The sequence below is a fragment of the Rhipicephalus microplus genome, chromosome 3 (genome assembly GCF_043290135.1).
Source record: "Rhipicephalus microplus isolate Deutch F79 chromosome 3, USDA_Rmic, whole genome shotgun sequence".
In the NCBI taxonomy this organism is placed as follows: Eukaryota; Metazoa; Arthropoda; class Arachnida; order Ixodida; family Ixodidae; genus Rhipicephalus; species Rhipicephalus microplus.
Genome location: NC_134702.1, coordinates 15801071 through 15828562, shown reverse-complemented (window position 1 = coordinate 15828562; position 27492 = coordinate 15801071). Strand labels below are relative to the sequence as shown.

General features: G+C 45.5%; 1 protein-coding gene across 2 annotated transcripts in view; it reads right to left on the bottom strand.

Moving 5' to 3' along the window:
* Positions 1–227: 227 nt before the first annotated feature.
* LOC119181506 (nicotinic acetylcholine receptor alpha6) overlaps positions 228–27492 on the bottom strand; it is a 342354-nt gene continuing 315089 nt past the window's right edge. Inside the window, exons 7-9 of one of the 2 annotated variants that reach the window (XM_037432764.2) lie at positions 23690–23776; positions 16373–16482; positions 228–15874 (exon numbers count right to left, since the gene is read on the bottom strand). In XM_037432764.2, the coding sequence (XP_037288661.1) occupies positions 15398–15874; positions 16373–16482; positions 23690–23776 (674 nt within the window). In that variant the 3' untranslated portion in view covers positions 228–15397. The remainder of the gene's footprint in view (positions 15875–16372; positions 16483–23689; positions 23777–27492) is intronic. The other variant, XM_075888955.1, reaches the window with a different exon arrangement.

The window sequence follows — 27492 nt, the reverse complement described above, 5'->3', positions numbered from 1 at the left end:
CTATTCCTTGCATGGGGGTTTGTGTTTTACCATACATAGTAAGATAACATACCTGTATGAACCTACAAGCCGATAAGTCGTTAAGTGTATAAACCTACAGATAGATAGCAACCACCAATACCAACACCCACGCTTATAGGTGGGCTACACTTGGTTTTTTATCACAATGGTAGTGTATTAACTTTAATATGTCTGCAACTAAAAAAATAAAAAAGAATTGGCACACGTGAAAACAAAACATCATTCTTCTTTATTCGGTCACTTTTTCCCGTAACGGTTCCAACACACATTGAGTGTAAATGAAGCCAAGGTACAACTCACCTTGAACAAGGGGAAAGAAAATGAAAAGAAAGATTTCGTCGAAATCTCACGGACAAATACACACACATTCTCGCGCGCACACGTTTGTTTTAGGCTACGACTCGTGGTGGGTGAGCATTGTGTACATAGTACATACACAAATCATAGTGGACGTCTAGAGGGAATGGTCAGTGTTTCTAATAATGCCAGCGAATTTCCAAGTCAGGGATCACCAGTTCACACACTCCTGCAGACCTCTCCGCTTCCGCACCCACAGACGCCCTCATACAGAGCACACCACGCTATTCATTCCTTGCATTCACAGCAAGCTGCCAATAGATTCGCTGTCAGCAGTGCCAGACAGAAGAACTCTGAACCCCACGAGAGGAACAATTCGAACTCTTCCTCTGTTCCCGGCAAACATAGGCTAATTACTAATCTATTAGGCTAACGTTTTCCGGCCAACATACTGCCATATTGATTTTTTTCTTTTTGAGAAGTTCGTCATGCCTAGCTAGCGAAACTGCTCGCCTACCAGCGAAAACTTTAGAGAGGAGAGTAGGCATATTGTGAGACGGCTCGCCATGACTTTAAACCACTTTTCTAAGAGACACTTACCAAGATACAAAAAAAACTTTTTTTCTTGGCCCCAAGGGTCTAACTCTACTCCACAAGTTAGATGCAATATTAGACGCATACTAATCGCGTCTCAGTGTTTGCTTGTCAGTGAACACCGTTCTAGCATGATACACAGTGTGAGGGTTGGTCTGTTGAAATCATATGCTGCGGAAACAAAAGCAGTTCACTTATTATACGTTTCTTGAAGAAGCTGTGAAAGTTAAGAGTGTACAGTGAGACTCCAGAGCAATCAAACTGCCTAATTATACGGCTTCGCTAGGGTTATCTAAACGCATCGTGGTAGTTGAGAGCAGGAGGAATATTATGACCTTGCTTTGTTTGATTGTGAATAGGTGCTACATCTGCCAAGAATCTCCTATCTTACTTATTCAGTCGGATATTTATGGAGATCTATCATTTGCATGCCACAGCTGCTGGAATTAGACTCATCTATAGAGCAGGCACCACCAATGCAAAAGCATGCTCACTTTCCTAATGGACAATCTACACCAATACCTCACACAATTTACGCATACTTTAGAGACTTGCCAAGCGAGTATCAGAGCAGAACTGTCAACAAGTAACCGTGATACTCGACTGGCGCAGTCGGAATCCTCACCAGACGTGTTGCACGCAGCATTGCAGTACAAGGTATCACCAATTTATTTAGCGGAAAACGGCCTATAAGTACTCTCAACTAAAGTGAATACACGTAGGAGAAGAGAAGCTACTTAACGAGCATAGTCTACTGCGTTCCGAGAAAACCAGTTCTCATTATTAACCGAGAACATGGGGCCATTCCAGTACTCACAGTGCCAGGCTTCCAGCAACGCGACATCAGCGTTAAACTTTTGCGCTGAAAAGCTTTTCAACTTTACGCAGCCTACCCTAATAACGCGTGCTCGCTGAAATTTGAAGCGCCGGCTTACAACGCCGGTTTCAGCGCGTGTTCTCCTCTCATGCACTCACTATATGGACTCTTACCTCAACAATCTACTCGCGCAGTCGCTGGAGATTGTGCGGCAGCGCTAACCTATCGCGTGCAATCCCATTGTGTTGCCAGCGAAAACAAGAACAACAACAAAACATGCAAACAACCACTCACTGTATGGAACAACACCTCTCGCAAGTGTACGTGAGTTTAGCGGTGGATAAAACGGGAAACCATGGCAACCGCGCCGCGAGACACAATAGCCTGGAGAAGGACGACACGGGCAGTCTTGTATGAAGAGAGATCATTAGGGAAAACCGGGAGCCTTCAAACGGGACGCCATGTTCTTTCCCGTTTATTCACTTCTGCGTCCACAGTGAAAGCATTCCACTAAGCAAGCAGCTATCACCAAACAATAGCAGTACTCGGACAAGTGTTACCCTCCTTTGTCGTGTTTCTTTCGTTACAGAAAACAGCACACTCTAAATGATGGTGATAAAAGGCGGTGGTAATGAGGAAACAAATGGTGGACACCCGGAGATGATTGTCCACTACGGGGATGATAGGCGATTCTCTCATCCCCTCCCCCTTTTTAAATAAGCATTGATAATGGAAAATTGATGCCGCTTCGAAGGAACTTTTCATTCAGCATCTTTAGCATACGTTATTGAAGTTGGATGACCCAAATGAAGACGCCCAATATGTTTTGCATTTGCTATACGAAGACATCAAACAACAATTCGTTGCTACGAAAGAAAAACTGACGGAAATGTGATTTCATTTAGTGGTCATGAAAATCACATTTGGCGTTGTGTGTCCTCGTGAGATGGGTGTCCCTGTTTCACTCGTAAGAAAAAAAGAATATTGTTTCTAGGCCTGGCTGTGCCTGCGAAGCGGCTACGCACAAAAACATAACACGGCATAATCGCAAAATATGGCTATGAGAATTAGCATAGATTAAAAAAATATCATAATTTTGCAGCAAGTTTTCGACACGATGTGTCTGAAGTCTCGGCGTTTTGTTTGGACCAACGCTATAGACTAGACAATTTAGTTTGCAAAATGGTTGGGAACTAGATGGCCAATCCTTGACGTTAAAGGGAGTTCCATTTTTAAGTGGTCATTGGTGTGAGCAATTGTACGCAGATATTATGATGTCTTGCGTATTCGTTCGTGAGATGTCTTACTCGTGCCCTTTTAGTTTGGTGGTCTGTTGTGACTCGAACACAACTCAATTACCATTTGTTACTTTGATAACTGCCGAAAATGTTGAGAAAAACATGGGTGCTTCGTGTAACTCAATTCGAGGGCAATCTCTAGTCTGATACTGAATTGAGCAATCTGCGAAAAGCACGTGGAGCAACACAAAATCCCAACAAAAATACCAACAACAATTATTAGGGAAGAAAACACGCCATTGCGAAATAGCGGGTGCAACACGACGACATTTTCACTAGCCTTAAGAAACATTTGCAAGTCAACCAATCACCAGCTGCCAGGTGTTTACAAGATTTGCAAATAGTCCTACTCAAAAATGAATTATCACCTTAACACTACTGATAGAGAAACGACAAAAAAAACAAAAAAAGAGAACAGTCGTCAGAATTAGCAGCCTTTGTGCAACCATCAGACCATCCGCTTATGTTTTGTTTGCACAGCGTCACTTATGACGTCACTTATGAGTTGCACGCATTCGCACGAAGAACTTCGCACAACTCGAACGTTGCGCGACTTCAGTCATAAAAAAACTAGTAAATAAAGGAATAGGAATATTGAAGCTTTGGTCAACCTCGGAACCTGGAAGTGGATAATATAGTCACAGGAATAACTTCTCGCTTTACATTCTAAAACAGACGCTGGGATACTCGCACACGAACACACACTCCTGACTGAAAACTGTTCAGCCTCCACAACTGAACGCACGCCACACCAAACAACGAACTAGAATCGCACCCGACAAAAAGAAAACATGACCACGCATGCTCTGAAACTTCCAATCGCTGACAGATGGGATTATTTTGTGAGGTGAAATGGTTCTTATGTTTCTGAAAAAGCCAGCGGAAACGATAGCAAACACATTGTAGAATGAACATTACGCCCGGTGACGCCACTCGAAACACAAAAAACACAGTCACGCGGTCTGTGTTTTGCCAACCAATTGTCGCATGAGCGAGGATAGGTGAGGGAACGAAGAATACGTTTCACCGGGAAAGGGCCGAACGCAGTGGTCTGTCTTGGTCTGTCTTTTACGCAGTCGGCGTATATAGTAAACCACAAAAACTCACGAACTACGCAAGCACATGGCCAAAAGCCTCTTCTAGACGTTTCCGCTACGTCAATGACGATGGAAAGCAACAGCACCACACCGAAATTTCATTCTTCCCTTAACTAATGTCCTGTATAATATACCACCGAGCTCAGATATTTTTGTTTGACCTTTCTCTGTTAAAGTGGCAGGCTCTTCGGCAGTCGACCCAACGCACCCAGAGCAGTCTATCAGGGTAACTTGTATCAACAGTTATGCTGATAAACTGCCCAACGGCAAAGGCAATCGAGGCAAGCCGTGATTACCGTGATATTGCCATCGAAATAGAAGTTTGACGTCCTCTCTGGAGATGGCTGCTTGGCGTGAAAGAAGCGAACAATCAACAGCGCGGCAGTATAAAATTGATATGCCAGCGAATAACAAGACAACCCATTTCCGGAACAGCACCGCGGTCGACTGCAGGTGGCGAACCATCTGATTTCCCGGACAGACAGTTTAGCGCGTGCTAGCGTGATCCGTGAGTTTTTGTTGTTGACTGTACGTTTTACACTAACTTACGCATACGGACTTGAGTTCTTTCTCCGTAACTTCGATAGACAAAGGACGTCACAGAGAGTGCCACAACCTAACCACACAAAGAGCTTATTCGTAAGTCATTTTCATGACACGTGTGTATACGTCGTGGCACAGCTTATCATTCGCCTCTTTTGGTATAGCAAACAATTACGCAACGTCATCCTAAGCACACAGCGACAATGAATAGGAGGGGAGGCCGATGCTATAGGCGCACCGACGTGAACTTGACGCGTGGGCTGACTCCCAATGTGATTGGAGTGTTCTGTGGTTGACATAATGGAGACGAGTTGCCAGGAAACAAACGCCCGGGAGGTACGAGTTGTGAACTTCTTTTGTCATTCATGAGGGGAGCTGGTGTGTGCCACGGCCGACGAATTTCAAGTCGTTCATAGGGGCAAACAAAGTTTTCGCTGTTGACAACATAATACGGCAAATAAACGTGAGAAAGAAAATGAACAACTCATGGAACACAAGATGGAACACATTTGAATACCTTTGAACGCCTTGGGACGCATTTCAACAGGCGGTCTGATTTATTTCAAGGTTACTAAGTTGCAACCTAGTTTCCGCCTTCATTGCGGCACTCTGTGCAACCTGGAGGCAGCCCTGAAGAGGAAAAGACAGCATGTCGAAACGTTGGCTTCTTCTACACCTCGTATTCCGAGGATTTCATATGACTTCAAGCTTACATGTTCCCCTAAACTTGTACCTCATTTAAACACAAGAAAGGAAAGGTAACAGACTCCATTATTGCATGAAGTTAACAATGTTAACGATTACTTTGGTGCGCAACAAATGTATTATTCACAAAACTTATCACTCTTACGGCATTAATCCACTGGCCATCCGTCATCACTGATTATATACGCAACGTTAAGTTTGGTTGAAACTTGCTCTCAAAAACAACCCGAGCATAAGAATAAGCTTTTGTAAACAGTGGTCATTCAAGTATTTCTCATTAGCCCATCTCTTTCGCCAGGGTTATGACCAGCAGCAGAATTGGCGAAAATCTTGTCTTACAAGTAATCACAGTGCAATGGCATATTAAAAATACAGACCTTGCTGTTCAAAAGTACTGCCCTCTTTTGTTTCTTTTTTTTACGATGACTTTTTTAATTGGAAGTGCAATCTCGGTTGGTTGTTAGACGGGGCAAAAAATAAAATGAAAGAAAGTTTTACAGCCCTATCGAATAAGAGCGTTTCCTAAACACGTTAGTTTGGGCGCAATGCTTGAAACGTGAAGAAAGGACAGAAAAGGGTTTCATACCTTGCGCCAGTGAGACATGTTTAGCAATCTGAGGCGCCATGCCAGGCCCAGGAACAAGTTTTTCTATAGAAGTAGAAGAACTACGCAAGAACTACAGAATAATAACAGCGTTAGGCCGTGGGACAAACCAGCATTGCTATTAGAGTATACAGATGCATACGAAGGATAGAGGAGCAAAAGGACCGCTGTGCACGTCGACGCCGGCGACATCGAGCGCGGGGTTTGTACTCCAGGTGCCTAGCTGCACGCCTGCCGCGGTGGCTCGTCCTTCCCCGTGGCCGCTGCTTCGTGGGCCCAGCGCAAGACGCTCGGGGCGCACCCCGCACGAACGACACGCTCAGAAAGGGACAGACAACGTGACCGATTGGGACACGTGTGTACCACGGCGATAGAAATAAACGAGAAAAAGCGTTATACTTTCGGCGCAGGACGACTCCGACATACCTGGACTGTCGCTGGGCGAATGCGTGCTTTCAACGGGCGTCGCCGAAGCTTGCGCCGACTGGCGGTAGCGCACCATGAGTGCTCATGATTTTCGAGTCACGTCTGATACTTGAAACAGGCAAGCTGTGCTAAACGTTATCGGGTGCAGTCGAGTGCGATTTGAAAGTTATCGCGCTAGCGTTGACCAATAACTATATTACCACGGCGCATATCGAGGAAGTTATCAGGCAAGCTTTGCTCGCTGTTTTCACTGTTTCTTAATCTACGATCCCTGCTGTATAAGGAAAGCGCACTTTAATTTTTGCCTTTATGACATTGCGATATATTGTGCAATTTGTAAGTCCTTCAGTTGAAGCTGCGCCAAGTGTGAGCTTTACCACATCTTTCCCGTCAACTTTTCTTAGTGTCATCGGAGGTAAGGGCCAACTAAATACACACTTGATAGCAGCCAACGGGAAGCTTAAAATAGATAGAAACGGGGTAGAGTTCGCCGCAGGGGCGATTGTTGCACCATGGTACAGCGAACGAGGGAAAGAAGATTGCGTAATTTTGATTTTCCCTGTACCGAAACATACCGCTATAGGCACCATGGAACGCTAGGCGGGTCGACGCTCGCACGATTGCTTTAAAATCGCTCTGTATTGTACAAGATTGCAGCATTGTAGCGCTACGGTGACGACGACTGAAAGCACACATTCGCCTAGCGACGGTATAGGCATGTCACAGTTCGACTGTGTTGAAAGCCACGCTTTCCACTTTTCGCGTTTCTTTACACCGCGATGGCGCACGTGATAGATTTCGTCACCAAATTGGCTGGTCGCTGAATCGTACCAGGGGTTCCTAACGGCTCTTCGATAGAATCGCTGTCATCAAATTCTGGGATAACTGTGAGTTGGTTGAGATTACCCGTTTCTACGTTTCCATTACCTTCTTCCCCCTTTCGTTTGTTGTCGTTTTCTCTGTTCTTCGTAATCACTGTCATCTCCAAAACCTGTGTATTGCTGACGTGCCTCCCGGCTTCTGCTTATTGGAGCTGCAATCTCATGTGCTTAATATCATTGCGAAACCAACAGACACTTGAGCTAAGCAAACGTAGGGGACATTATTTATCGTTCCTGTAATTGAAATGCAATGGTTTCGATGCAAAATGAAAGTAACTAAAGTAGGCAACAAGATCACCCATTGGTGGAATCTGCGGCGAGAAAGTGACGACAGGGTCATTTTTCCTCCACTTGAGTTCCTTTCATTTTGCATCAAAGTCATTACGCTGCCCTTCAGAAAATAACTAATACCGGCCTTCCTTGCTTTGCTCAGCTGAACTGTCTGCTGGCTAACTTTACAACAACAACAAAAAAAAAGCCCCTGGAACACTCGATTTTCTTCTGCAATATTAATGCGAGTGCAATATCCACCGCATCTCGCAACAATTCTTCGAATTTCGTACTCTTCTCACATTTCTTTGTTGGCTCGAACGTCATTGCGCAGCCAAGTTCTCGCCGAAAATCGGCTCACGCACTGGATGGTCAACATAAAATGAATTGTTACAAAAAGGCGACCCTGAAATTCTAGTGGAGAGCGCTTTGTTTCGTGACGTATGACACAAAGAAATAAAGGAAGGCGTGAATAATAGTTATTTCCTCTTAAACGCTGCAGTATTTCACTGCCGAAGGTTGCACGCTTGCTGCAACGCTGCCACATGACTGCGCCGTCAAGGCTGAGCTGTGTGATGATGTAAGCACCAGGGGGCAGCATGCAGTAGTTTTTTCCTCTTTTTTTTCTTTGCCTGCGTGGACAACACCAACCCATTCCCTCAAAAAAAAAAGCGAGTAAGAACGGTGTTTTTTTTTGTCCCAAAACAATGTAAAAAGAAACACCGATCTTACGCTTTCTTTTTTTTTTTGTTCGTATGACTCCGCCGGTGATCGGAAACCGCTAATAGGTAGTAACAAGTAAAACAACGCGAATCCCACTGCTTCACATGGTCTGTCCCTTTCGTAGCGTTTACCATAGAGTTTCCTAGAATATTTACTAGAGGGAACTCCGGCGCTGTGATCGTTCATCTATACCGTCGGAATTATGGGTAGTGATGGGTTTTGCCTAATCATCATGCTCGCTGTTTTGAACGCACTTTTGGCATTGTTTATTGTTATGATTTGGCATTTTTTTTTCGAGTGAAAGACCTTATCGTGAACTTCACAAGCCGATTTTGACGGGCGGGCCTCAGAAGGCTAATGAGGTGAAGTGAAACGGCTGAAAATTTGCTGAACTTCGCCTGACGACAAAGCGGCAACAGGCTACACGGTGTCGAAAGAACGGAACTTACACAAATCCGTGAGCCGCCTATCATTCCTATGCTGTCTGAAGTGCGACGCGTTGAAGCTCCCACAGGCACTAGCGGCCCATTTAGTTTTAGTATGTTGTTAGGAAACTCTGCGGTGGTGAGAAGACGCTTCGAGGTTGAAACTCAGCGGGCTGACGGCAGCGGCCAAGGGAGAGCGAACGATGCCACTGCCTGCGCCGCATTCTCAGCGCAGCGCGACTCCATTGAGCTTTTGTGTTAGCTTCGCAAAAAGACGGAGGACACACGTTAAAAACGAGGTCGCAGACACCGGGGGTACTTCGGCGGACGCCGCCATCGTCTGCGAACGCTGGGCCGTCGACATGGAAGGGCGCGAGTTTCAAGAGCGGGAAAGCTGCGGGAAGACCGTGATGATTTTGTCGTGAGCGTTGTAAGGCTGTAAATAGTTGGCCTCTTCGGTTTCGTTGTGCGGATTCTAGCGTAAAAAGCATCGCAAGCTGGTTACAAGCTGTTCAGGCAAATAAGCACCGATAAAACAAGTCGTACATTAGTTTAGGCTATTGCTTTGAATGTCGTCCAACTGTCAAGATGTCCAGATTTTTTTTTTCTTGAAATGTAATCTTTTTTAATCATTATTAAATATTGTGTTGCCTGGTAGTGGTAGCTCGTTTACCAGCTTAACGTCACATTCTGTCGTGAACATCAAGAGAAAGACGAGAGGCATGCAAGTCAGCAACACCGCAATTTTGTATTTTGCTTTGCGGCTAAGGAGGATTGAGGATTTATAAAAAGCGCATACACAGCGGTAAGGTAGATCGCAAAATAGTGTGTAAACCAAAATTTCCGGGAATACAAACTTAAGGCGAAAGGATGCAACGTACGGCAGAAAGAGAGGAACTGATTATCACTAACTTGTTGAGTCCTGAACAGAAAGGTTACTTGCACGTTGACAGCCCAGTGTTCGGGATGGCGAAGCCCACAGGCATAAAATAAGTGGCTTGTATAGACGACAAGGAGAAAATACGTTGAGGTCCGAGGCTGCTCTGAGCGACACTGAAGACAGAGAGAGAGAGAGAACGAAGACAAGAGAGAGAGAGAGAGACGTGCGATTTACAAGCAAGGTAGAGGAGCAGTATTTGCAAAGATTGATGCAACTAAACAGAAGTTGTTCGCTGCGAGAGTCGGTTATTTCGTTCACGCACGCCCCTCAGTGAATCGACAGAGACGACGCGAGACATTTAGGCAAAAACTGGGGCCCGTAACGATGTGCCATGCTAGCTTTAACTAAAAGTGAGAGTGAGCACAGTAATAAATGGCTCCACTTTTGAGGATACATACTAAATCACACGCACATTCAGTCGCTCCATTTACTAGGTCGGTGTGCTTCGTTGATGAAGCTGTTTGTGTTCGCGGTGAGTGAGTGCTTGCAGTTAGACTCGGTTACAACTTAAAGCCCTTACCACACGTACCCATTATGACACGTCCAAGCGGGGCGTGTAGACTAAGCGTCGCGTCACGTTCCTATGGAGGGAGAGGGCGCGATGCTACGTGTAGTTGCTTGACCTCTGTCTGCACAGCTAAATGAAATGGCACGAATAGGAAGAGAACTCCACGCGCTGACGCGCTGTAGCGCGTACATGTGGTTAGGCGTAAGAACAAAATGTCAGCTCTACCCACAGAGCCACGACGCGCCGGCTATTCAGCCATGAAAAACAATCATGCCAGCTGGTTCCCGCTTGAACCGTAGTTTGTGTTTTTTTACAGTTGATGTGAATACCATGAATATAAATGATTTAAAGCTATACTTGAGCGTTAGATTTGGTTGAGGGTGGATGTAAGATTTTCTGACAAAATCAACCAGGATTTTCGAGTTTCCGACCTAAAACCAGCGATACAAATATGTATCTGTAAGAGAAAGTCAAATATCTTGAAAGCGCTATATAGATGTGATTGACGTCACAAAATGTAGTGAGGCCCACGGGATGAAATGTGAAATGTGAAAATGAAATGAAGCCGTCCGTGGGCCTCTCATGGACTCACATGAAATATGAGGCTCACGGGACGACTTTTGGCTTTCCCATAGTAGAGTACCGAGTGCTCAAAATCGTTACCACCTTCTAAACACAAAAGGCTATTGGAGTGGGACGTCTCACTGCTCTCCCATACTAGAGTACCATCAACACTGGATCGTTAAACACTTTTTTCTTAACACATGCAATTGAGCAAATTCTTTGTGACATGACCACTGTGGGTGGAGCTACCATTTTCTTTTAGGTTGTGCAACTCAGTCATCCTAACGCTCGCGTGCGGCACATGAGAGCCCGGCGTCGTTTCCTCAGTTTGCTTCGCTTCGACCAAGTACTCAATGATTCCAGCTCAGTACATTCAAGTCTCTTTACGTCCTTTTCCCCTTTCGCTTCCCTACTTCTTGACATCTTGAAGATACTGCTGTCAACGAGCAGGTGTTACGCACAGGTGCAAGGGCTGAGAAGAAAAAAAAAAGCAAAGTGCTTTTAACATAACAAGAAATATCAACTGGAGTGTTTGGAAGATTGGGCTACATATAGAAATTCTCAAAAATTTGGCTTAACGTTCATATATATGTTATAGACTAGTGTTACACAGCTTCTCAACGTATGTACAGCACGTGACTTCAACCTTTTCGTAGTCTACAGAGTCTTGGTCTCCAACTTGATGATGAGGAAGCGATGAGTTTCAGCCACAGGCGAAGGGAAAGAAAATCGGGCCGGCGCATCACAGAAAACGTTGAACAAAATCACGACAAGCGAAAACATGTCTCGCACATCAAAATGACGTCAGTAGATCTGGTATCGGGATCAAGACAAGAAAGGTGGAATTCACTAAGGCGAGATTAGATGGCAAGCGCTTGGTGCACAGCAACGGATGAATGATCAGTACGCTGCCATGGCATTCAGAGATGGCACATTCATCGCTGCTTCTTGTAGAAGTTGATCACACATAAGAAAAAGAGAGACCTGAACGCCGTCGACGTGACCGTTACATGAAGATGTCACACTGCAATATAGCTGTCTCGTATGGCGTCACGTGATTTAAACACGGTGTTGGGAATGAACACGGAAACAGGCATCAGAGAGGACAAGACCGGCTCACGCGTAGAGTGGGCGCAAGTCATTTTTCCTAAGGGAAGGGCGCGTGGGAAACGACGAATAAACGTCGTTTATCGGGCGCGCACATGGAACAACACAACGTTGTATCACAGAAGCATTGATGATGTCCACCCACAGAAACATGATTACGTGTATGTTGTCATATAGGGCTACACACGTTGTACATATGCACAATTCATAGCCTTCCTGTGGACGCTGTCTTCATTCTTTAAACGACCTCGTGGTGAATAGCCAGCCACCGTAAAAGCGAACCCACATACTAATTCTTGTGTTAGCCGTGCAACAGGAAACTCGGTCGCTATGATACAGCATACTGCCACGAAGATGCCTATAGAAACACCAGGAATACTTGAGATCAGCGCAGGTATACTCTTTAGGCAAGCGATCTAGCGACCATGCATGTAACTCACTGGAGCAAATAGAAGTCTACATTAGGCGTGGTTTTATGCATTGTATCACCGCACCGAGCGTTGCTTATTCCGCAAAGCTGCCATGTATCTATTGAACGCTGAATGATGGGATCGATTACGTTGCGTTTTAAGGTTACCGCGGTGCAGGTTAAGTTCAAGGTTTTAGGATCAAAATTGCCACGAATGGTGGGAACACGAATTTTCACTGTCTTAGACTCCTGTATGAACGTCGTGAGGGATGCACTCTGATTGACGCAGTACTCGAGAGTACATAAAAAAGTATGCGCGAACAAGCTAATGTATGCGCGAAGAAAACGTATGCGCGAACAAGCTAACCACAGGAAACAAAGCAGTTTTGTCCGCCTTAGTTGGCATCTTTGTGAAAGTTATCCTTCTTTCTTACTCAGAGACTGTAACATTAATATCTCACAGAACTACTGAGTACTATTGTTTTAACTATTCTTATCACTATTCCCACTGAGCCATACACGTCTGTCCCTTTGAGAGACGGCTCCCAGAAATTGAAGGAACGTTTCTTTTTCGCATGAATTTTGACGCTGCTGGAAACATAGACGCGTCATTCTTCCTAAGCGTGAGATTCCAGACACTACCGTTAGCTCACGCTTGGATAGCTTTTCTCCACGCAAAATCAACCGTGCGCTCTTGGGGGGCAAGGGGAGGTATTCCTTTGCCCTTTCCTTGCCACGTATATGAATCTAACATACACAACTCTCTCGAAAGAGGCCCGTTAACTCTGTTTTGGAGAGTCGTTGGACGCATGACTCTCCAGAAGAGGGCTAATGTGTTTCTTTGAAAATAAGTATGCATGCGATAGTTACACATGCGGCGAAAACAAAAAAGAAGGAGGCTTTCGTTTTTTTTTCTAGAGTGCAGCGGACGATTAGCTCTGCTCCACGAATGACGATGTGTTTGCACTCGACGATATCTTCATTGAGGACCCATAACGGCAATTTGGATTCATTGACCCGTCTATCAGACGACGCGCCTCCATCTATAACGCAATATTCGCCCTAATTGGCTCATTTATTTTTCATACACGGATTACCGAAAAAAAAATGCGATGACAACTCCGTGAGACCATCGCACAGAATCTAGGTCAAATGAAGCATATCGAATCGAACACTAAACAAGCCGAGAAGCGATGTCCGGAGTTTTGGCACGTGTTGCCGCATATTTTGCCCAATGTCATTCCTTCCACATTATTGATCACGAACGTTGAACGCGACTGCATATTAAACTATGGTGACGCTGATATGTTGTTGCGCTCCCGCTGAATAAGTGTGCGTACCCTGAATATTTGGGAATGACGTGAAAAATTTTCTGTCAACGTTTATAAATAACGGTTGTATGTAGCCAGCTGCAGCCTTTAATAGTACGCAAACTACTGTTAATATCAATAGCCTCCGCCGAGCTATATTCTTAAAGATAGATTCTTGATGTCTTAAACGCAGAGCTTTACTGTTTCCTACACCATAATGTGTGTAAAAAGGTCAGAGACAAAAATTAAAAAAAACTTAAATAATTGCAGTCAACGCGTCACCGAATAATATTTCAAAGAAAGGCAAATCATAACGACTGTGCGATCGAGATAACTTCAAGCTTTTTCTATGATATGCTAAAGTAGCGTGCTGAATGAGCACTTACTTTTTTTTTGCTTGGTCTACAGTATTACAGAAGTAGTCGATCTTAGGTGCCTCCCATCTTATACTAGTTATTTCGCAGTAAGGCGTAAAACAAGCTTCCTCTATTTGTAACTGCTTAACTTGCTAACAAGACAACATCAGCCGTCGAGGTGGGTGATATAAACTCGCGCGACTTTTAAAACATGGTTATTATTTTCAACATTATTAGCATTAGCCGGCAGCGCGCTTTCTTCGACATTTCCGTGCATCTCAGTGCATTTCAGAGTTTTAGGAGCTAAAGCTCTCGACCCGTTGGCGATCACCGGAAAACTATTTTTCGAAGCACCGAAACGTCCACAGTGAGCTAACACCATGGAGAGATACCGTGCTTTACAACAGTCACGGGCATGCGCTCATTGTAGACGCTGGGAACAGGGCCAAAAGTACACTCCATGTGCTCCCATTTCGCGAAGCCCAGACGGACCTTGCCCAAACGGGTATTGCCAAATCATGCTACGGTGTTCACGGTGGCAGGTGGCTAGACACGAAAAAACTGGTCTATGATTAGAGAAGTCCACCTTGGTATTTCAGAACAGCCACTTCGAGCAGGACAACAGGTAAACGAACACTGTGGAAACAATACGCAGTCCTACGATGGTCTCTGTTTTGGCATGTACGCGCTCACAGACAAGTTTATGCAGCCCAGCACACAAAATTGTCCCTATTTTTTTTTTACTCATACGCACCATTCACCGACGAAAGAAAGGACTGGCAAGATGGCGGTGCGCTCGTGGCTTATCCAACTCCGACGAGCCGTCCATGACGGTGGACAGGCAAGTAACGAGAGGCGTCGCATCATGGCGGGCATCTCACAATCACGAAGCTCGTAGAGGGAAGATCCGGTGCTTTTCTTCCTTCGTTGGGTTCGGTTGACGAGTTCGCTTGACCCTTCAAACAGTTTGGCAGCCATACGTGCAGTTATTTTATCCTATATAGAATGAAAGCGACGGCCAAGGCACCAGCTTCGGACGGTGCTACCAGATCCTCCGAGATGGTCCAACGCTTTCGCACAAATGGCGGCTCGTGATTGGCACATGAGTTGAGACTTAAAAAAAAAAACTAGCTCCTGCGACCTCCACGTATCTTCCTCCTCCCCGCAGTAAGGGTCAGTGCGGTACGAAGTCTTCGCGTCGTACGTGTTTCGCGCTGAATCTCTTCGCACGCGATGGCGTGGGGACGTGGACAGGACTTCACGGGATGCTGCACCAAAGACGTCACCTGGAATTCTTCACAAGCCACGTTCTGCCGCACGAGCCCGCGCAATGAGATTGTGGCCTTCGAGATTGGCTCCAGCAACCAATCTCGGAAGCCGCGCTCTAACAAGCAGGGCTCGCGCAAAAGAACGTAGCGAACAAGCTCTCCGAGAGGAAGGCCGCCGGCCACCGGTGGAGGAAGCTGGTGGCGGTGAAAGTGCTGTCCTAGAAGCAGGGTGCGCTAGGCGACCAGATGGGGCGCCGAGAAGAGGCAGGCGCAGGTGGAGATGATGGTGAACAGGGAGAAGATGATGAGGCAGCAGCGGTCGACGACCATGGCCGCGAACTTCCACTCGCCAACGACCTCCCGCTCTTGCTCGTCCTTGCGCATGCGGCTCGTGATGAAGCGCAGCTCGCGCAAGATCAAGTTCAGTTCACGCGACGAGTGGACGCAAGCGTGCACCGTGGACGCCCCGCCGCCACCGCCCAGGAACGGGGTCCGAGACCCGTGGCAGTCGGCGGCGGCGGCGGCGCTGTTGGCCGTGCGGAAGTCGTCGTCGATGTCCAGCACGTTGGCCAGCAGACTCCGCGATGAGCGCTCCTTCAGCTCGAGCTCTTTCATCTTGCTGTTGAGGAAGAGGCTGCGCCTGTTCGCCTTCTGGCCCGGAGGCTCCATGCGCAGAAGCCACGGGAGCCACACCAGGAACACCGTGCGAATCTGCAACGAAAAAGTTCCGAGTTGAATCTAGGCTAGAGCTGGAATTTGGGCTAGTTGGTTGTGACCTAAATACATAATATAGCCGAACGAAACAAGTCGCCTAGCCTGCTAAAGTGTGCCGCACTTAAAAATTCAGCCAGTTCCGCTTCGCGAGCCCTAGAGAACACAAGGATGTGTCCCCATCGGCTGAGAATGCCTCGACTTCGGACAGCGTCACTGCTAATTTATTGCATGATGACGTAATATACGTTTAGCTTTGTTTGTAGCACACCAAGGAAGGTCACACGCCACGCAACGCCGAAATAAGTCACCGCCAAGAACAAATTTACCGAGACCTCCCGTGCTACGAGAGATCACGTGTACAGTGACGCACTTAAAGCTAGTACCTCCCATCACGGCATTCAAAAGGTCCAATAGGTGTGCGTTACAACATACACGGCAAGAGCAAGATGTAATGGGAATACCACTGTCATCGGGAGACGAAGAGAGGGCACTCACCAAAGCAGGCATTTCGGTCGTCTCTTGATTTCTGTGATGATAGTTCAGGACCACCACGGTCATGACCACCGAAAAGGCGACCATGATCATGATGCAGGCAAAATAAGTTCCTGAAAATAGGAGGAAGAGAGAATTCAAAAGCGGCGTATTGGTCAAGACAGGACGCTAAATGGCAGCATATAAATAAATGCAGCATGCAAAGTATGGTTTATACTTATCGACGTGCAGGTACACTAAACGTGCGTGACGACGAAGAATACAGTCAAGCGTGCAAGCATGCTCAGCGTCATCAAGGAGACGGTTCGAAGATGCACACCAGGCAAGCATGTGCCATGGATTCACACAAGGCATACCATTTTTCATCCCAGTAAAATGACTTAGCATCATTTAAGTCACATGTGCACATCCACTTTCGTATTCCGATCAATGCTATGTTTAATTATACTTTAAGAATGAGAAAAAAAAATGGTAGCATTCAGGCAACATCAACCAAGGGGCTTCATGCTACGACAACCCTGTTTTTAACTCTTACCAACCCGGCATCCAAATTTCTGGTGAACACCACGTGCCAACTGGCAAGAATAAAGCCACAAACAAGTGAACAAACCATGCACCACAGACAGGCCGGAACGGTCATGCTGCGCATTGGTTTTAAGACACGTTTATTCATGGCACCGCTTGAGTGAGAACTAAAAACTACGAGCACTGAACGACGTTCAGACGTGTACTTGTACTCAAGACCTGAAATTCCAAATCGTTGCCTATTAAGACTCTGCTGTTTATCCGTACATCATCAGCTTTGATAGTGCGACATGAAAACCTCACAAATAGATAATATAAAAGGAAGTCACAAAATTACCGTAACCTTGACTTTAGTGCTCTACAATGGCTGTATATTCGCCTGAGTGGTAAAGATATCGGCGGTATTGTGCTTCTGTTGCGAGCACATCACTATTCTTCTATGACATACCCGCTTGTTGCCACTAAGAAGTTAAAAAAAATGCTGAAGTGAAAATTATGCTCCAAGAGGGAAGCCATACCCAGCTAAGACGGCGCTGCCAGTCGCCATTATAGAAGGGGCAAAACAGAGCGCTTAGCGAAGAAAAGGGTTTCCTCCTGCTGCTCAGTTTGTGTCTGTGTTATTGACATCCTCATAGAACCTCTAGGTCTTCCGGAATTCCATTGAACATCGAGTCATCGCTACTGTTCTATTTAGGTTGCTTTCGTGAGAAGTAACGATATTATATTTTATGTTTAACCCATAATTTACCGTAACTGAGTTAAACCAGCAGATATCCAAGTGGGAACCACCCGAAAAGAGCATGCTTTCGAGATTAAAAGTGGGCAAGCGATGACTTCGGTAGGGCATTGCCAGAGCTTCCACTGAAGCTTTTTTCTTTTTTCAATCTCTTTGGTTGCCGGATGCCTGAGAAGTGCGTGGTACGAGAAATGTTAACTGCATCTGTGCACACATAGACCAGCCATGTTTTCAGCTTGGCGCGCACCTTCAGGTATACACCTTCGTTCTTTTTCCTTTTGTGCGCGCTGCGGTCCGCATTTCTCTGGGAACACTAAACGATGTTTGTTATCCGTTCCCGCGAGAATTCGCATTCAGCACAGCGTCGAAACTTAATATCTGAGACGGGAATCAAACTGCCGCTGGCTGCCATTGCGAAAGCAGCATGCAGCCACCCGCATCCAAACGTCCGTTCAGGTCGTTCAAGCATCGACGAGATTTATGCCACGCGCTTCCAACACACTGATATATCATTTGCCACAGCATTTGTGCCGATATGGTGATTCTTAATTACACTCGCATTGTCGCTCAATCTCTTCACGTCTTTGTTGATCTTGCTTTCGAGGCATTCCGCTTCTGTCGGTTTGGTTTGGCGCGTTCCGTTTGTACGACATTATTACCTCTGTTTCCGCCTCGGCGAAGAATGAGGCAGCCATAACTCACGGCAATTTGCGAAATTCTGCGCGGAAATTTCTATGCGGGCTTCGACTATTTTTTCGCATTTGCATGGCGTTGATCAACGACGTAGCACGAATGCTTTTTGATCTCCACGGTGAACGCAACAGCATTTTTTTCTTTTCTATCTGCTTCAACGGCGTGTCTACGTGCGCGCATGTATTGTTAGAGAGAACCACGTGGAAAACTTGTAAAAAGCCTGTTCAAGCCTACCAGGAAAAAAAAAACTCGCACATTATATTCCAAGCAGTGGAAGGTGAGAAAAAAAAAAGATGTTTTGGGAATGCTGAAATCTCCGAAATCGTGGTAAAAGAAACGAACAGATTTTGAGCTCTCTGTCGCACTTTTCACGCCGGTTGCTGTCCTCGTTCAACGTCTTCTTGCTTCTCAAAAAGAAAAATCGCATCTCTGATTACGACCTCAATTTTTGACAATTTGTAGTCTACCTCACTGAATGGGATTGCATACTTGTTTTGTTGCAATTGCTGTAGTACATTTCGTTCTACACAGTCTTTTCGGGACACGTGTATGGTTACCGCATGAACCTAATATTTAAGCTCTAAGACTGTGAGCTATATTATCAATCAGACGAAAGTGGCAGATTTGGTCTGCGGGTTAGAGTTACCCAGACGCGTGAGGTTGTGGTGCAATCGCATAGATAAGTATGCTTGGCGTACCGCGTATAGCTAGCTAACTGAATAGTGCGTCATTGGCATTGTCATTGGCAAAAAAAGATTAATAACTAAACTATTCTTACCGAAGAGTAGACTGCACTGTCATGTACCTAAATTTTACAGTACGCTTTACAGGATTTCGCACTTGTTTTTGTGGTATTGTATTCTAGGTACATATCCAACTGAACGAACTGCAGTAAAGAATAGTGCAATGGAGTTTGGAATCAGATTATGCGCGAAGTAACAACTAGATGTCACAAAGACCATTGGAGTTTGGCGAGTCGAGGAGTTTGTTACGTTATACTACAAAGACATCGCACTTGTTGACGGACGGCATGTACTCTGGTGAGACGATCCTGTCTGTTCGTGTATACGTTCTCAAAGCGGTGGTAATACCCATCCGTCATATCGATGAAACGAGGTTTGAGGTTGTAATGATGAGCAATGTAGTTCGTTTATTTTACAGAAAATTATGCGGCGACTACGAAGGCCGCTCGAGGGCTGCGTATGGCACGCTGCATATCAGCTTCGACCAATGTCTGTAAACTTGCACCTCGTATGGGTCTCTCAGCAAGAGAGCGACACTGGTAACGTGACAAGCGTGCAAATCGTAAGTATTTAGTCTGCTGCCTTCGTAAGTACTGACGATGGCATATTTAGACATTGGAACTGCAGACTCATTGAATTGGCCGGCTTCTGAACCGTTTAATACTGTTTACGACAAAGAAAACGAGCCCTTAATTATGAACTTATTTCTTTCATAAATACACTAGGTGTATCGAATTAGGAGACTCTATTTGCACATCGGGTGCGCTGGGTCACGTGACCTGACCAAATCTGACACCTCTGACGCCATTAGCGAATCTGCACATCGTTGTCGACCCTTACTGGTGCAATAGTTATGCTGGTAAAATTGGAAGAAGGGTGAAGCGGCTGGACGTTGGTCACTCGCCCTTCAGTGACACGGGCTAACTACTGACACCGGCGAAATAGCGATGCTTATAGAATGCTATGATTAAGCTTGCCTTTTATTGAATCTGTATGTGGGTGGTATGACGTCTCACTGCGTGCCCATGTCAAACTATCGCAACAGAGTTTTTACCACGGGCTCCTCGGCTATCACGTTTTGTTTTGATGGCGATATACAGTGAAATGGAAAAGCAACCTTCCCATTCGGGTCAGGCAACTTGGAGCTATCAGGTGCAAATGAGTTCAGCTGTTACGAAGAACCAGACTCGGTCCGCAATGAGTCGGTGTTCGCGATGCTATCCCGGCATTTTTTTTTTTAACTGGCATCGTCACTTTAGAGCTCCACTTGGATTTAGAGCGCACGAGTGCAGAGTGTGGCAGAAGCAGGGTGAGGGGGAGTCACTCATGAGCGAGGAGGGCCACAGTGGAGGCCATGCTTCAGGGCAGCGTGGACACAACGGGATCGTGAGTGAAGCACGGTTGACGGAGCGGAAGACAAGGACAATGCGAGGGCCTATAAGCACCGGTCTCGTAACAGGGTATCGAATTTCAGGCTTGTCGCCCTGACGGTATTAAAGAATTTGCATGTACATGTTATCAAGCGTTGAACTACGTAAGCAGTAGCAACAGTCGTTTACTATGCAGTCTGTAAGAGGGTTCCGGCCTTAGGCGTGCGCCCTGGGGAAGGGGTGGGGGGCTCATGGGGTGGCCACCCATCATACCTAAAGGCTGGTGCACACCGGCGACTAGCAGCGGTCGCGCGACCATTTGCGACTGGTCGCAACCAGTCGCGAACGGTCGCAAACGGTCGCAAAGCGACTGCGTTGGCCAGTCGCTTCTTGACCGATTTTTTGGTCGCGCGACTGCAGTCGCAAAGCTGCTTAACCAATCAGCGATGCTCAAGTTTTTTTTCATTGCGCTGGCTTCCTGCCGCCAGATACAAACGAGTGCGTTCCTCTAGGTCTGTGGCACCATGGCCACCACGGAATACTTGGCTTGGAGATGGCGGGCCGCAGCAACTCGAGCAAATTGTCGAATTTACGTGGTGGCATTCGCAAGAAGCTAAACACCGTCAAAGTAAAGAGAAAATAAATTGTGCACTGTCTTTTCCCCGTTTTCGGATACTTTTTTTTGTCTTGAACTTGACTTGTCAGCGCATTCAACGCAGCGTGGTTGGAAGGCGTTTGTACTCCATGCCTTGGCAACGACTTAAGAATCCACGTTCGAGACGCATTTGTGCTACATTGTAGGCTGTGGCAAGTCAAGGGAAATTTAAGGATGGTTTCTGAATACGTACGACTCTCGGAAATACTCCTCGTCGTGTCAGCGCAGCTCTGAAGGTAGGCGGCTTGCATGGCCGGTCAATTCCCGCGATCGAAAGGATGGTCACATCCACTACCGGCTTTTTTTTTCTTTGGAGGCATCTGTGATGCCAGCGCTGACACCATGGCACAGTGCATCAGCACCATGAAATTGTCTTGTTCTTCGCTTGAATCGAACTTGACGCTGTTGGGAACGCTGTGCGAGAACGGACTCAGCTGGCGGCGATCAGCTGATCGCGCCGGTCTCAGGAGTTCTCGCTCATAACGAGATCCGGACGTGACTCTCCGGTTTTGCGACTTCCGGTCGCTCGCATGCAGCCTCTGTCGGTGTGAACATCAGTCGCTTTTTGGTCGCCAGTCGCGAATGGTCGCGCGACCGCTGCTAGTCGCCGGTGTGCACCAGCCTTAAGAGTGGCGGGGGTGGAAAGCCAAACCCATGTTTTGACCTATATAATGGAATGGCAGGGAGCAGGCGGAGGGGGGCGCTGTTGTGAGCCTTCGCCCCTCGGGAAAGAGACCCCGCGTAAGCCTATGGTCCCAGCTATCTATGAATGCGCTCATGAGAATCTAACTCTCCCATAGTTCGACGCACGGGCTGATAAACTATTTGATAATTGAATGCAGCAAACATATTGCTGCTTCTACGGGCATGACAGAGCTATATTTCTAGACATCGAAGAAAATATGACGGAAGCAAATGGTCGTGACCTTTGCCCGAGAAATCAAATAATGCGTGACTGCGTCTGTACATTAGTCTCTGACACTGAGGATTTCATGAGCTGAAACTTGCCTTGGTGTAAAGAAGGTTTGTACTAGTAACGTGCGTACCAACCTTGGACTGTACCTTAACACAATTCTACACTGAGGGTATAGGCAAAAATAACCCGCTATTTTTCAAAGGGCCGATACCAGATTCGACTTTTCGCAATGGCGTGGACCAAGCCCGTGACAAAAAAAGACTTGCTACTTGATGGCTCGTTACATATGACGGGCTATTACTAGGTGTAGGAGTCGAGGGTTTGTTACAGTTTACGTCAGTCCTCGCTCTGTCACTGCCTTCCGCTCTTGATTCCTCAATATGATTTTTTAGGAACAACCGTAACCACATGAAAGGGGATTTTTTGTGACGTCATCGACCTCACTTCACGGGGTCCGCACCTATGAGAGGCAGAGCGTCTGAAGTGACGGGAATTTTTTCGCAAATGAGCAGCATGAAGACGATCAACGAGAGCAGAATGGTGACGCCTGCGAGCAGAAAGAAAAAAAAAGTGTTGCGCCTTTTTTAAGCACGCTGCTATGAACTTCACCAGGGGTCACGTTTGGAGACGTACCACTCCATGGAGAACTTCATTCAGCGAACAGCTTACCACCTTCTCCGGTTGACGACGTCGGCAGCTTCCTTGGCAGTTCCTAGTCGATGCCGTTCTTTTTCGGAGAAACCTTGGTCGAGGTGAACGCACAGCAGATGTCCTTCCTACAAGCTTGCTTTTTTTTTTCAACTGGGACAGTTATGAGCGTGTGAGCGCTACAGTGCCCTCATACAAATGCCACTCCTTGTAAACTTGGCACCTTGAGAAAATTTATGCCAAGAGAACATGTTTGGTCTGTGTCCATATGCAAGAGGTTATTTTGTTTACTTTGAAATAGCATCTAATGATATACTTAGATCATAATATCTTCCTTCTGTACTGCCAGATTCTCTTTAAAAGCAGAGCACTGATATGGAGCTAGCTTTTGGAAAGTAGTGACCACGGAAAAATGTTATTACAAGCGACAGTTCTGGCCGAGTATTGATTGCGGTAATCTTTTCCGCGGTGACCGTTTATATTGTTCATGGTAAACTGGTAAGGGGGGGGGGGGGCATACACGGCCCACAAGAAAAGAAAGACGCTAGACGACGTGCCGTGTCTCATTTTCTTGTATGCCACGTATATCCCCCCTCCCCGCCCCTTTCAGTTATCATGAACCAACACATCTTCGCCCCACATTTTGTTTTGCCATATATATTGAGCACTTATACAGGTGACTTTTCAACATTCAAGTCACAAGCAGTAACGGCTTAAGCTCTACTTTAACTCTGTGAACCAGTGCGCATAACAATGACCAACTCCGATAGCAGGCAAGAAAGAAAACAAAAAAAATCACAGTCCACTAAAGTAGAAACTGACATCACAAGCACTACACAAGAGAGCACCAACAAGATGAACGAGCGACATGGTTGCACTGTAGACAGACAATACATTGCACCGAAAGAGACATCATCCGTCAGTAAACTAGACACGAATGGTACAAGCACAACCACCATCACCACCAACCAACCAGAGTGCGGTAGAGACCCGCCGCCATGAACATGCAGGGGTCGGGGTGTAACCCGGCGCACCTATTATGGAGACAGCATCGGACGTCGGAGGCATGGTCTCGGCGAGCTGGAGCATGAATACCGTCAGGGACAGCAAAATGGTTACACCTGCGCGCGCCACCGGACAGCGAAAGACATCGGAGTTGTTAGAGGCCACTGGCTGATACGCATGCTTACCAGACTCGTTTAGTGAAAGAGAGAAAAACTGTTTGTCTCATGTTCAGAGTTCATGCTCATTTACATGACGAAAATACAGGGGTTTTCAAGGATGTTCAAGGCTATGCGTGCGCATATTCAAGGGTTACCATTGTCTGTTAGAAACCCCAATTGGCAAATCTTCAGGAGAGGATAAAAGATCGTAGTAACTAGAATCCATTCATAAAGGGTAACATCACTAGAGTAGACATAAAAAACGTGGCTCAAGAGAGGGTGAAGGCTTGAAATAACTAGAATTCATAGAAAAAGGTTAACAACTCTAGGGTAGACGTCAAAAACATGGCTCCGATGACATTTTCTTTCCAGGCAACTTCCAAGCATCGTTTCTTGAAAGTTGCATATGTAATCGCTCTCGGTATAACACAAGTTGCAAACTTTTATCCAGATAGGAAAAACTGAGGAGCACACTTTTAGAAAAAAAAAGAAGGTAGTAGTACTTGCTAACTTTAGGGTACTAATAGCTTGTCTCATATGTTACAACCCTGGTAGTAACCGCAGTTAGTGATGTCGGGAATGGTAACAGTTACTACTTTTACTGTTACTACAAGCATTTAGTAACTATTATTATTCTAACCGTTAGCAACCATGAGTAGTAACCGATAATACCCTATTTATTCATTTTGGCATATTATTTCTTCATTGCCAATGCTGATAAATCAATGTTCAATTACTACACAACGGGTAATGTATCGTGGTGTGCCATGATCGCGAAGGATACATAGACCTAATAAGTTTACTATTTTCTTACGCATACGGCATTGAGTAAGCGTGGGGTATATATAGCACTTACTTTGCAGGTACATGTCTGGCACAGGGAACTACTTGTGTTTCAGAATGTTTCAGGTCAACATCGTTGCCTTTCTGCAGCACCCATTTTTCATTAGTCGGTGCAATCACACTCAAAACAATAGGCGGTGGAGATGCACTATTGGTGCGCTTTGAAGCTGCACTACTCCGACAACAAGCTATCATCCCACGCAACCACTAAGCGAAAGGCGAATAACGCACCTGCGTCAAAGGAGACTCCGCGATGCTAGTGCGGCCAGTGTTTTTCGCTGTTGGCGAAATGATTCAACCATTGCTTCCGAGATTCTCAATCTCAGCGGCTATGCTTCATCAGCATCGTTATCGAATCGTTCTTTAAAAGCGCTATACTAAGTGTTATGCTAGATTGCTTCCCCTGGCCGCTAACAGACTGCAGCCCCTCCAACACAGAACGTGTGAAAAATATAAAGCGCGTTTATGGTGTATCATGCGTCTGCGTCGGTAGCTTTGTGGGTAGGTCACCGGGCGCTTGTCGCGGCATGACAGATCGAAGATTCAATCGACGACAACGGGGCTTCTTTTTTCTCTCAACCGTTAGCGTCCATTTTAATAACGTCATATCCGTGACGGAAATACATTGCTGAAGTGCTGGTGAACATCCGCATAAAACACTTCCGTATTAATAAACAACTTGAAAAACGCCAATAGACTCTTGTGAGTCTGTGTCGGCTTTCGTGTTTGTGTCACATCATTCTCATAGATAAGTGTTTGCGGCATCATGAAATTCCTTTGTGACTATATTGTCACTTTCTCAAATACAATACCTCCTCTGCCTCCTTGTTTCCTTTCCTTTCCTCTAGGTAACACTCAGCTATTCGCTGACGAGAGCTTACCCGGATAGTAACGCAAAACACCACATACGTGATGTATATAAAGGCAGGCGCACATACGCACCGACAACTATTCACACATTTGTTCAGCCCTCTGTACTGTACGTCGGCTCTAAGTCTTCATTGCTTTGCGCGAATAGTAACACAGGAGAACACGTGCCTGAAGTAAATACACGCCAACAACCATGAAACGAAAAGACTACGTAACTGAGGTTTATCGCGGTATCTGACCATGTCTAGATAAAATTAACGATGTTTCTTAAACCCATTCCAACACAATTCTGGAATTCATTTAGGAGGGATAATCCATGTGACCTTTAAAAGTCACTATGGTTGAATTGCATGTGTAGTAAACGAATATTGATTTTCTCGTCTTTGATTATATTTGCCCTATTTCTGCTTCTTAGAGTTAAATATTTTAATTGTGTTTTCATTCCTCTAAGTTTGTCAACCACTTGTTTCCTCGTAGAAAAGTAATTAAGACACCTTAGAGTATTTTACGGTAAACTACAAGAGCACAGATTTTTCTGACTCACTGATTATAGGGCACATTGACTGATTAAATTATTTTCTGACAAAATGAATAATTAAATGACTGATTGAACGAGCGATATTAAAGTTGCAGACAGACACCAGGTCAGAACTTCCAGCCTTTTCATCCACGCTTGAAAAGCCTAAGAAAAACGGCTGCAAGTACGACCATGACGCTGCACAGATTCAAAAGACACCAGCCGCCTCTCTCAGCTGTCAATTCTCTTCAGTTTTGTAAGGAGAACTAAATAATGGTTCTGAGAACAACAAGGCCTGCCAAAAAAAAGCTCTATGTAATTACTGAGTACAAAGAACTGTCGCCTGCCTATCTTAACCACCTTAATCACGATGCCCTTATTCCGAGTGCCGAAGAACACAAGCGCTTTGTTTTTTTTTACTTCATGTTTTTCATCACAGTCATTTCTCGTTAAATTATTTTGCCGTCGTTGCTGCGCCTTAAGACCTCTTCCAATTTAGGTAATGCAGAAGCCGAGGCCAGACACTCTTTCCCCTTCCTGCACAGCTTTTGTCGGTGAATATAAATAAGAAAAAGCAGGCGGAAAGTAAAACAGAAAAAAAACTTGGTTTGAGATTACATGGAGGTTAACGCCTGCTAGACTATGTAGCCCTGTTGCAATGCTTATGGCGATTCAGGCAGACACTCGGCATTTAATATTTCGGTGCCAGAGACAAAACGTTCCGACAACTACATAACCACGAAAGGGCAAGCGAAGGACAGTGTGAAGCATTGAAGACAATAAAAAAACGTACCGACTGCAATCAAAGGCCTTATAATTTCTATAACACCGCTCCATTTCCTCAGAACCTGCAGCTATCTCTCGGAGCAAAGCATTAATTTTATATTCTTTAATTACACTGCCGCTGAACTTTCTGTCTTATGAGTAAAATCGTTAGATTACTACTGGAGATGACATACAGGCGGAGAGTGAAAAGAAAGGTAGATGATTAAGCTCGTCTGTTTTGTTTAGTATTTATTTGAGTGATAAATAGTCCAGACTCGTCTACCATTACCTAAGGCTTAAATCTAAAGTACATAAATATAAATACTGTATCGAATATGCAGTGTGACATTGTAGATACATAAATATAAAAGTTGCGCGAGAAAACGGTAACGCTGAGCACCAATGTATGCGTCGGCTGTAGTTGTTTAGCATATAATTGAAGGTTTCAATAAATAGATAGATAGATAGATAGATAGATAGATAGATAGATAGATAGATAGATAGATAGATAGATAGATAGATAGATAGATAGATAGATAGATAGATAGATAGATAGATAGATAGATTTGATCTTCAGGTCTGCATAACATATTTTTGCATTCTGCTTTCAACAGAATGCAGCCATAGTGGCACAGGTAACCAAGCTAGTGTCACTGCAGTACAGTGCATTACCGTACAG